Genomic DNA, 12,180 nt, shown 5'->3' with positions numbered 1-12,180 from the left:
GCTTTTAAACATAACTTAGACATACAGAATATATAAAATGAGTACAAAGAACCCTAGTTTCATCATAAGTAGTGTGGATCAAATTGTAAAGGGAATTTGGGATCAGGTAGACTGAACATCAGGCTAAAGAATTTGGATTATTTTAAACTATCTCAGTCTTCCTGAAGTTAAGATTAAGGATGCAGGAAACTAGATTTATCCAGATTCCAGAAAACCAAGAAGCTCAATTAACCAGATTTCTTTGAGAAGCAAAATTCCTCTGTCTCCTTAGGGGTGGGGAGAGGGAACCAAGATCAAACAAATGATAAAAACGCCAAATTTACATACTTTAAAAAAGCAATTTTTGAAGAAGTTGAGCCTTAAATCAATGCCCCAAATCTTTGTAGATGAGCAAAAGTTGTAACCTAGAAGAATTAGATTGTATTAAATAAATATTGCTAATTGAAGTTAAAAGGTAGGTACTGTGGTCTGAGCAGATTCAGCACAGTCTCCAATATCTGTGGCTGTATACAGGAGCAAATGAGGTTAGCAAGGACATCTCTGAGGTCCTATGAGGTCCTGATATGCCTTTGGAATATTTGAATATCAAGTTATGTCCAGCACAATCCTTAGTTATATGTATTTAATGATTAGTCATATGTATAAGATATAAATGGAACCATTAAGCTAACTACAAAATTCTATTAGCCAGAATACCCTTTCCCCAATAATTTTACATGCCTGAGAGTATGTTAAACTTCTTACAAAGAAAAATCATCCAACTCCTATTGCCCACTACTACCCACTTCCCAGATATATGGATATGTCATTGTTTTTCCTATCAAAATTTATCAGTTCCCATTAAGACACTAAGTTGCTCTGGGAATGTCTGTGTTTTAGGTTTACCTATATTTATATTGGTCAGATAGTTTCATGTGTGCATATTTCTGCTCTCACCTTAAACTGTCTGCCTCTTCACAGGTTTAGAGAGTGATGAGGAAATTAGGCATTTGGATGAGGAAATAAAGGAACTGAATGAATCCAACCTTAAAATTGAAGCAGACATGATGAAACTCCAGACCCAGGTAAAATGATAAAAAAATAATCTTTTAATAAAAGTCCAGTATACTTTCCAAAGGAATCAGAGTACAAATATCTGAACACTTAAATAAACATATTAGTAAAGTAAGGTTTTGACTACTACATTTAAAATTTCACATTTTAGGCAAATGTTTTGAAAAATGGAAAGCATTTATTTTCTGCTTTGATCTTTGATTATGAGAGATAGCATGAAAACAAGAAAGAGCATGGAACTTGAAGTCAAAAGACCTGGATTCAAATCCTAATTCTGCCTTGTGATGAAGAACAAATCACTTCATTTTTCCTCCTAACAATCTTTAAGCAGTGGGTAATGATCCTTGCCCTACTCAACACATGGGGTTGTTGGAAGGAACCCTGTCATAATGGTATAATGGACATATCACTGGACTTTGTTTGAGAGACCTGGGTTTGCAACCTGGTACTAAAACTCAGTAGCTGTTTGACTACATGCACATCATTTAATCATTTTGAGTCTTCTTTTCTAATTGGATAATATTTGCACTATTTGCTTTAAGGAATGTTGTGAGCAAAGTTTTGTGCTTTTGTAAACCACAAAGCACTATATAAATGTCTGTGGTTATTATTAAACTGGGAAATGCTGTATCCAGGTGAACTCTTATTATCGATCTGATATCCTGGAGGCTTCTTCACTCATTCATTCTTCTCTTAATCAACCATTGATTAAATGGCATATTTAATTGACCCCACTGTACCAAGTCATTTTAAAGATAACAAAGATTCTTGCCTTCTTAGATCCTATAACCCAGTAGAATAAATATGACACAGGAACATATCTGTAATGTATAACAATAAATATGTAATAATTATATAATAACGGTCATGTGGAAGATATTTTGCAAAATAATAATAAGACTGGCAGTCCAACTTCTGGAAGAGATGGGGTCTACATAGTCTAAGAGAAAGCATGATTAAAAAATTGCATCCCTAACTTAATGATCTAATTAGCATAAATCGACTTTTTAATACCAGAAAAACTAGGCTTGTCAAGGGTGTCAACTGAGATAATTTTTTTTATAAATTTATCATGATTTATTACAATTTCTCCCATCTGTGCAAATGTAGTTTAAGTACAAATGGTCGCAAACATATTATCATTTTGCTTTGAAATAAAAGTTTTCATCCTATTATCTCTAGTATGTACAAATGTACTGTATCAGTTGATGTTGCTAGATCCTTCGATGTTTTTTATACCTCTCCTCCTATTAAATAATTTCCTTTCCAAAATAAACTTTCTGGGGACAGCTAGGTGACTCAGTGGATAAGGTGCCAGCTCTGGATTCAGGAGGACCTGAATTAAAAGCTGGCCTCAGTCACTTGATACTTACTAGCTGTGTGACCCTGGGCAAGTCACTTAACCCTCATTGCCTCACAAAAACCCCCCCAAAACAAAAACCAAACAAAATACCCTTTCTGTGACTATAAAATGATTTCATAGGGTAAAAAAATAAGAGTAAACCTAAGTCTCTGTGCTCCATGAAAGCAGGAATAGTATCTTATCCAAACTTTTTTTCTCAGTCCCTTGAACAATTCTTTTTTTTTTCTTTGCGGGACAATGAGGGTTAAGTGACTTGCCCAGGATCACACAGCTAGTGTCAAGTGTCTGAGGCCAGATGTGAACTCAGGTCCTCTGAACAATTCTTTTTCAGAGCAATAATAATAAAAGTTATGTTTTAAAGTTTACAAAATCACTGCAAAGAAATTCAATTCAGCAAGCAACAACTGTGTGCCAGGAATTATTGGAGACAAGGCTGATGCATAGAAAACATTCCCTCTCCTGAAGGAGCTTTTCATTATTTGCAAAAATCCTTATAGGCAGAGAGTAAAAGTGTTATTAAACAGTACATTTCCCAGATGAGGACACTTAAACCCAATAGAAATAAATGACCTGCACATATTCACAACAGATTTTATTTGGGGGGGGGGGGATAGGCAATGAGGGTAAGTGACTTGCCCAAGGTCACACAGGTAGTAAGTGTCAAGTATCTGAGGTCACATTTGAACTCAGATCCTCCTAAATCCAGGGCTGGTGCTTTATCTACTGCACCACCTAGCTGCCCCCCAGATTTTTAACTTAAGTAAACAGACTCCAAGTTTATTTTCTATTACATCACACAATATGTCAACAGTAGTTGTTTAATAAATATTGACTTCACTTGAATTGAATTCAAATAACTCAGTTCAGACTCTCAAACTTAGATTTCCTGCCCATACCATTCCATGTTGCCAGTCCCATATGTTTCTTATCCATTGTCCAAAGGCAATTAGGTTGTACATTGGATAGAGCATTTGACATGGAGTAGGGAAGATTCGGTGTTGAATTCATCCTCCTATGCTTGTTAGCTCTGTTACCCTGGGCAAGGCATTTAACTTAACTGCCTCATTTTCTCAATGGGAATAAGGGAACCTACTTCCTACAGTTATTATGAGGATAAAATAAGGGGAACATAAGTTTTTATTAAATAACTATTATGTATCAGGCACTGTCTAAGCACTTTACAAATATTATCTCATTTTATCCTCTCAACAACCCAGGGAGGTGGATGCTATTATTATCCCCAATTTGCGATTAAGGAAAGTGACGCAGAAACAGATTAAGTGACTTGCCCAAGGACAACAGTTAATAAGTATCTGAAGCCAAATTTGAACTCAGGGTTTTGTTGTTGTTGTTGTTGTTGTTGTTGTTTTTAACTCCAGGTGCCACCTAGATACCTCTTGAGGTAGGGAAACTATTTGTAACCTTAACATACCAAATAAATGCTACATATTATTATTAATTATTATTCATTACTAAGTACCCTGTAACTACCTTCTTCCAACTTAGAAATAAAAGCTTCACCCAGAATTTTTAGCACCATTGGCTACAGAAAATCAGAAGGGTCACTGGGAAAAGCAATAAGGAAGAATATATAATTGGTTGGTTGCTTTTCTCCCTCCTCTCATCTCATATTTTCCCATAATCCCTCCTATCCCACATTTTGAAAATTGGGAGTTTCATGCAACTGAAATCAAGATTATACTCACCTAAACAGCAGGGCATAGTCTTGGATTTGTTAACTGATTTTGTGTGCAACAGCAGCAGCTTGGCTTAGAAATAAAATGTCTGCCTTGCCCTATCTTGAGTTTCTACAGGAGTATGATTCAGGTGGGAAAATGTCTTTTAAAATCTATAACTAAGATTTATATATACACCTTGGCATCTCTTAGAGTCTAATGCATTTTCTCATTGGAGAAAAACTTTGTGTGTTCCTTTCCAGCTCCAACTTATTACTTACTCTAAGATGGGTGTTGTATTTTGTTTTTCCATTTTAGATCACATCTATGGAGAGCAATTTAAAAACAATAGAAGAGGAAAACAAACTTATTGAACAGAACAATGAGAGCCTGCTGAAGGAGCTGGCTGGCCTGAGCCAAGCACTCATCTCAAGTCTAGCCGACATTCAGCTTCCACAGATGGTAAGTATAAGTCCCAAAACTTTTACTTTGCTTTGTAGTGGTGTCGACAAAATTATTTCACAATCAAGGACAGGCTGCCTCTGAGTAATATTTCAGTTTTCAGGAATCCAGTTCAATAATCAGAAAGCTACTTGACACATTTTTCGTTTTCTCACCCTCCATTAATCCCTCTCAGTGTGAACTTGATAAATACCTATTGTTCTAAATATTATCAAGGTTAAAGTTTTCTGACACCAGGGGGAAAATACCTCTTCAGTGAAGGAGATCATGTAAAGTTATTTTTTAAAATATAATGTACAAGGCTGGAAAGGAAATTGAATGTAAAGTGAATTCCAGGGAGTGGTAGGGAAGTTTGAGTTTATTGCATTTTAATTAAATAACAGGGACACAATACAGTACTGGTAGTAGCTGTCCCTTCAGCATAGAAGTCTCTACTACTCCAATCCAGGAGAAATGATTCTCTAACCCAGATTCTACCTGAAAAATCACAACAGGAAGTCAAAATTCTATGACTGTTGTATTCAAATTGGATACTTTAAAACAATCTGCCGCTACTTACTTCTCTAAGGCACAGCTAATGCATTTGGCGAGCAGCCAAGAAGTAACAATTTCCTAAGAAAATTTTCTTGTAACATAGTATCCCTTTGCTTCAAGCACCAAACACAAAGGTGATCTAAGACTTGTCCTTTTTAACTACCCCAAACAGAAATAGAAGAGTTTACATACTAACCTAAAGGAGTTTAAGAAAACAGCTAAAGGAAAAAGAAAATGATTCCTTTTCTTCTGTTTATAAAACTTACACATAAAAGTACCTTAGGTACTTAAGCTTTTCAACCTACAAAGTATTTAGTTATTGGACTTCCTGACATCCCAAATCAAGCCTGTTATCTATAGTAAACATTTAAGATAAAACAACTCTGAAGGTCTGAAGAAAAGTAATTAACCTGTGAATCTTCATCATTGCAAAATTCTGGGGCAGTATGCAAATATAATGAGGTTAAAAAAAGTCAGGGAGGGGGATGAAACAGTATATACACATATAAAACAGCATATGTGAGTGTGTATATAATAAACTCCTATATGCTAGTATTTACCTATCAGGTACCTTCCCTGAAACCATTTTTCACATCTCCTTTAAAAAAGGTCTAGGATATGACAACCCCAGTTGCCTCAAAAATAAAAGTAAAATAAAAATGTTCTAGGATAGAAAAGAACAACCTAAGTAGGGAATCAAAGGATTTTGTATTTTCCCCCATTTTAAAAGGAAAAAAAATCAACTTCAAATTTACTCCCATCTAGAAGGTAACCCTCTCACTGACCAATTCTAGGATGAGACTCTCTATATAAAAATCCTTATAAGCTATAGTAAAGATGTCCCTTGATTTAATTTTTGTTTTTGCTGGGCAGTGAGGGTTAAGTGACTTGCCCAGGGTCACACAGCTAGTTAGTGTCAAGTGTCTGAGGCTGGATTTGAACTCAGGTCCTCCTGAATCCAGGACCGCTGCTTATCCACTGCACCACCTAGTTGCCCCCTGATGTCCCTTGATTTAAAGTCAAGAAGTGTTACTATAAAGGAAAGAAACATTTCATTTCTCACTATCTTTAAAATAGGTCCTGATTTTTCTTTTTTTTTTGCATCATCACTTATCAACTATACCACAAATCTAATTTCAGATTTTTATTCATTCCTTTCTTTTTATACATACTCTATAATCAATGCAATTTGCTTAAAGTAGTAAGAATCCTACATAGTTTATTTGATCTCTGACTTTTTTTTTCCCCGGGCAATGGGGGTTAAGTGACTTGCCCAGGGTCACACAGCTAGTAAGTGTTAAGTGTCCGAGGTCGGATTTGAACTCAGGTACTCCTGAATCCAGGGCTGGTGCTTTATCCACTGCGTCACCTAGCTGCTCCCCGCCCCCCCCCCCCATCTCTGACTTTTTAAATACTCTACAAGTAAGCATCACTATCTCCATTTTCTAAGTGAGGAAAACAAGCAGGCATAGGGAGATTCAATGATTTTCTTAGAATAACCAATTACACTAAAACCAAAGACTGGATGAAGCAGAAATTGGAGAACTGTGAATACAAAACACTAAATATATTCATCTCCTTTATTTAGGCACATAATCATCACTATCTTGAAAGTTAAGAAAGCTTTACTTCTCTGGAACATGACAATAAAACCTTTCTATATTGTGGTATTTGGTATTTTGCCTTTCACAATTACTTCCACATCTGTTATCTCATTTGATCCTTAAACTGTGGAAAATAGATAGAGTGTATGTCCCCATTTAACATGTGGGGAAACTGAAGTAAGATAGGTTAAATACTCTGTCAACTGTCACCAAGCTAGTTAGTAGAAAAGATGGAAGGACACCTAATTCTCTTGGCCCCCAGCCATGTACTGTTGAAGAAGCTGGCTGGTCTAAGATAAGCCCTCATTTTTGGCTTCTAAAATAGTAAGTCTGAGATCAAAATTTTTCCTGTTTTGTTGGAAGGAACTCCCCTGTCATTTTGCAGCTTATTTCAAGGATGCTTATCATGCCTATTTTCTGTTTTGAAAAATCAGTCCAGTAGCCAGCCACATCTTGCAACTCTAAATTGGGCAACAATGTACTTTACCATACAATCAAGTTACATTAATCCAATTAAGCCCCCCTCCCAGTATAAAATGAGCAGATGAGTCCCACCACACACCCAATCATTCTTCCTCTCCCCTAAATTCCAAACGGTAATTTGGGTCTCGGCCAGTTCTGGTGACCTTAGGTTTCCCACTCACTAGCCGAGATTATAGCTTCACTGTTACCCTTATTTAACATACCTTGTGAATGAGTCTGAGCTTCTGTGATTGGTATAATATGTTTTGTCTTCATTTAGGGACCAATCAGTGAGCAGAATTTCGAAGCATATGTAAATACACTCACAGACATGTACAGCAATCTGGAGCGGGACTATTCCCCGGAATGCAAAGCTCTGCTGGAAAGTATCAAACAGGCAGTGAAGGGTATCCATGTGTAGGATGTGAGAGCTGCCGGGCAACAGAAATTACTAACAGCAGTCAACTCCAGATGGATCTGTTAGGGGTTCGTGTACTGCTAAGGCGTATAGGTTGCCGTGCTGCATTTACAATTGCAACATTGCACTATTTTATTTTTTTTTTCCCAGCTGACATAAAAAGGAAAGAAAAACATGATCGACTATTTGGGTTAACAGCGATGCACTCAATTAGTATTCTTTATTTATTTTACTATGTGTGTCTTTTGTTCCTTTCTTTGCACTTTTTTATGTAAAGCATATGTAAAAAGTGTGTGACTATTTTTTATATTTTTATTTATTTCTAATCAAAGATTTTTTTATCTTTTAACAGCATTTTACAGCCTGCCATATTTTTACAAATGTGTTTATTAATTTATTTTCCAATGGGATTTTAAATAGACTGAAAAGTTACTCTGTAAACTTAATAACTTGCTGGGTTTGTACGGAAAAAAAAATAAACATAACAAAAAAAAAGTGTGAAAGAACCAGTTACCTAAAGGAGTGGTCTGTGGTCTAGTTTAATTTTCATACCATACTGCTTTCTTTTCTAATGACTTTGTATTGGGAAAGAGTTTGAGGTCATTATGAGATGGGAGGAGGGAAGAGTGAAAAGAAAAATGCTGCCCACTAGTGGGGAAACTCGCACTCCTAAAAGCACAGTACGCTGGAAACCAGCATGTTAGCAATAATGAAATATAGCAATCAGCAAAGCATTTGACGTGGCTGTGTGGTTTTTAGTCTACATGTACTCTTATGATTTGAAATATTTTAAAGAAATTCAAAGAATTATTTTAATGATATAGCTGTTTTTGGTTCTTCATTTTGTTTTGTTTTTGAAGTCATCTCAGATAGTTGACAACTCTTATCCGTAGGCAAGAAAGCTTACTGACCAGGCACGTGTTAGTACCACATGTTGGTGCAATAGTTATTCAAGGGACAAGACCGATGAAGATTTGTATTTAAAAATACAAAAGCATCCAAATGAAAGATTTGTAGATTTCCCCTGAAATAGCCTTTAGCATACTGGTTTGACTCAAAGGAGACAGAAAATGCAGCAACAGAGGCAAAAATCTGATTCCAATCTAGTTGCAGGTTGGGTGTTTTTGTTTGTTTGTTTTATTTTTTTTTCTGTTTATGATCCAAACCATAGCAACGCAATGAGAGGTTTCACCCATCCTTAGGAAATGAGACAACTATGAACCTGTTGCCAGTCTTTCCATGGGGCAGCAAGTGTTTTCATACACATGCCCAAGCACCCCAGGATGTGTGTGTGTGTTAGTTAGCCTGGATTATGAATTTCTGAATGGATCAGAGTTTAGTAGTTGCTATAACAAAGGCAATGTCTATTTCAGGGATTGTAAGTAATTAAACATTGTTTCAAAAGTTTTTTTATATTTATTTTTTTTAAGAAAAAGGTATAGACAACCAGCTAAACTGCCTTTTTGGTATGCACACACACCTCATGTGCAGATGTGCCTCAGTGTAAATGTATACATGGACTTGGCGTGTGCTTAATTTTCTGTGCTACAACAAAAGTGTTTATTTTTTATTAGCCTCATTTCTATTTAGACTGAATGTGATGGCATTCACAGGCTTGATATATGCCACTATTATTACTGTTAACTGCACAAAATGAAAGTAATATTCAAAGGTAATTCCACTCTCATGCACTGTGGTTATTGTTCTGCATTAAGTGGGGCTTTACTTTTGGGTGGGGGCTTATTGGAAGCCTCGAATCTAAGTTTAGTGAAAATAAGATGTATGTTCTTAGGTAGGAGCTGTGTTTATTTTGAAATCAGTTTGAAAAAGAAGCTACCATATGTGCTGTCTAATATACACGGGACACCAAACAGAATCTGCTTTGAACATTATTGTCCTTGCAAACATATTTGCTCCACAGTACTTGTTGAATGCATACAAAATGAGTTCACTCATGACAGAGACTGAAATTTAATTTACTAAATATTTTAACAAATTTCTTATATATTTTATTTAATTTAAAAGAAATCTCTTACCAACCTATGTATTTATTACTATGATTTCTCTGGCTTCAGGTTAATTTATCTGTGTTTGGATTGTTTGCTCAGGATGTTTTGTGAAGTATGTTTGTATTTATTTGCTTCCTTTGTACTTGATGTGTTTTGTAACGTGCACTGATTTTTTTTCTGTTCAACTCCATTGATGAGCTATACTGTAAATTAGGCCTTTTGTAAAAAAAAAAAAAAGCAACAATGTATGCATTTTTTAATTTGGAGTAGTTTGTATACTGTTTCTTCATACAATTAATATTTCTTACATCAAAGCAACAAAATTGTGTTCTGTGCTGTACATTTGGTGTATGGTAGGAAATAAAAATTGATAATGAAATATGCTGCAATTTATTCAAAGTTTTATTTGACTGTATATAGCCCAATAATGTTATATAATTAATGAATATGCATTAGGTAGTGATTTTCTTAACAGACCCATACAGGGGCACTACAATGGGGACAGGTGGAAACTGGCAGCTTTCTTACCTACTACTCAGTTCCAGGTCACATACCCAAGGCAGACTGAGAAGAGGATCTACTCACAAAAGTGGCCTTCCTGGGTAGGAGAAGGGAAGAAAGTGAACATTTATATTGTACTACTATGTGCCGGACACTTTGCTAAGTATTTTTCACACAATATCCCATCCAACCCTCACAACAACCCTAGGGCATAGGTATTATTATTATTTCCATTTTGCAGATGAGGAAACTAAGGCAAGCAAAAGTTTAGTGACTAGCCCAGTGGTCACACAGCTAGTCAGTGACTGGGGCTAGGTTTGAACTCAGGTCTTCCTGACTCTCAGCCCAGTGATTTATCAGATTCACCACCTAACTTGGGTGGGAAGGCCTTGGTCTCTGCACCAAGAAAGGAAGTTCAGAAGCCAGCAACAGTAGCAGTAGTATGGCTCAGACCCCAGGAGCAGAGCAGAGTATTAGTTCCAGCATCTAACCCTGTCTTCAAAGAAATAGCCAGACCAGAAATTCTAGACCAAAGTATAACCTACAATTCTGCCTCTCTAAATCAACAAAGCTTTTCAAATGGCTAATAGAGCCTGACTACAGCAGATTCTGATCTTCCTCAGACTGGAACACAGGTCATGCATGAACTTAAAGAGCTCAGAACAGTGGGGCAGTAATAAATCTTTGTCCTGGATCATACCCCTTTAAAAACTGAAAAGTTCCCAGTCTTTTTCTGAGATCCTGGAATCACACAACACTCAATGCCCCAAGGAAACAGTAACAGGACCAGACCAGGCCTTCTTTCCAGAAGTATGTCAGAACATAGCCCTAACATCAGTCCTACAGTTAGGAAGTTGGCTGGAAGAATGAACAAATAAACAAGAAATAAATCCCACCATAAGGAGCTATTACAGTGTCAGGGAAGGTCAAAACATAAACCTAGAAGAAGAGGATGACTCCAAAACATCTACAAGCAAAACTTCAGAGAAAAACAGCCTGGGCACAAACTCAACTAGATTTCTTAAAAGAGGTGAAGAGTTCAAAAAACAGTTTTAAAATGTTTCCTATAGGGGCAGCTAGGTGGCGCAGTGCATAGAGCACCGGCCCTTGATTCAGGAGGACCTGAGTTCAAATTTGGCCTCAGACACTTAACACTTACTAGCTGTGTGACCCTGGGCAAGTCACTTAACCCCAATTGCCTCACTAAAAAAAAAAAAAAAAAGTTTCCTATAGATGAAATAAGAATGCTTTAGGGAAAAATAAAAAAGAAATGAAAACTACTGAAGAAAGAAATGGAGAGGGAATTAACAGCTTAGCACAGGAGGTACAAAACCTTGTCCAAGCAACAAACTCCTTGAAAATTAGAATTGACCAAATAAAAACAAATGCCTCCATGAGACAACAAAAAATATTAAAATAAAATCAAAACTCTAAAAATATAGCAGATAATGTAAGGTATCACATAGCAAAAACAAAAAAAAACCTGAAAGAAAAGGATTGAAGAGGAAAAATTAATAATCATTGGAATATCTGAAGGCCTTGACCAAAAGTTAAATAAAATAAAATAGCTTAGAGAGCCTTTTCAAGAAATCTTGAAAGAAAACTGCTGGGGCAGCTAGGTGGTGCAGTGGACAAAGCACTGGCCCTGGATTGAAAAGGACCTGAGTTCAAAGCCAGCCTCAGACACTTGGCGCTTACTAGCTGTGTGACCTTGGGCGAGTCACTTATCCCCATTGCCCGGGCAAAAAATAAACAAAAAACAAAAAAAGAAAACTGCTGAGATCCCTCACAGCCAGAGGGCAATGCAAAGAATTTATGAAAAAAAATTAAAAGAAAGAATCTATGGATCGCCTCATGAAAGAAACCCCAAATTGAAAATATACCAGAATATTATGGGGGAAGAGGGAGCCAGTCAGATGACACATTGGGTCTTGAGTTAAGAAAACTTGAGTTCAATTCCAGCCACACTTACTAGCTTTGTGACCTTGGGCAAATCACCTGTTTACCATGGTATCCTCAACTATAAAATGGGAATAATAATAGCATTTCCCAATATGGTTGTAAGGATTTAAGGTTGTAATGGCTTGTAACTACTACT

The 12,180-nt window shown here is 36.4% G+C and overlaps 1 protein-coding gene across 1 annotated transcript in view; it reads left to right on the top strand.

Moving 5' to 3' along the window:
- ST18 (ST18 C2H2C-type zinc finger transcription factor) overlaps positions 1–9,934 on the top strand; it is a 174,158-nt gene extending 164,224 nt beyond the window's left edge. Inside the window, exons 22-24 of the mRNA XM_043975761.1 lie at positions 961–1,064; positions 4,411–4,554; positions 7,435–9,934. Of these exons, the coding sequence (XP_043831696.1) occupies positions 961–1,064; positions 4,411–4,554; positions 7,435–7,575 (389 nt within the window). The 3' untranslated portion in view covers positions 7,576–9,934. The remainder of the gene's footprint in view (positions 1–960; positions 1,065–4,410; positions 4,555–7,434) is intronic.
- The last annotated feature ends 2,246 nt before the right edge of the window (positions 9,935–12,180 follow it).

This window comes from Dromiciops gliroides, chromosome 1 (assembly GCF_019393635.1).
Source record: "Dromiciops gliroides isolate mDroGli1 chromosome 1, mDroGli1.pri, whole genome shotgun sequence".
NCBI lineage: Eukaryota > Metazoa > Chordata > Mammalia > Microbiotheria > Microbiotheriidae > Dromiciops > Dromiciops gliroides.
This window is presented reverse-complemented; position numbering and strand designations above follow the sequence as displayed.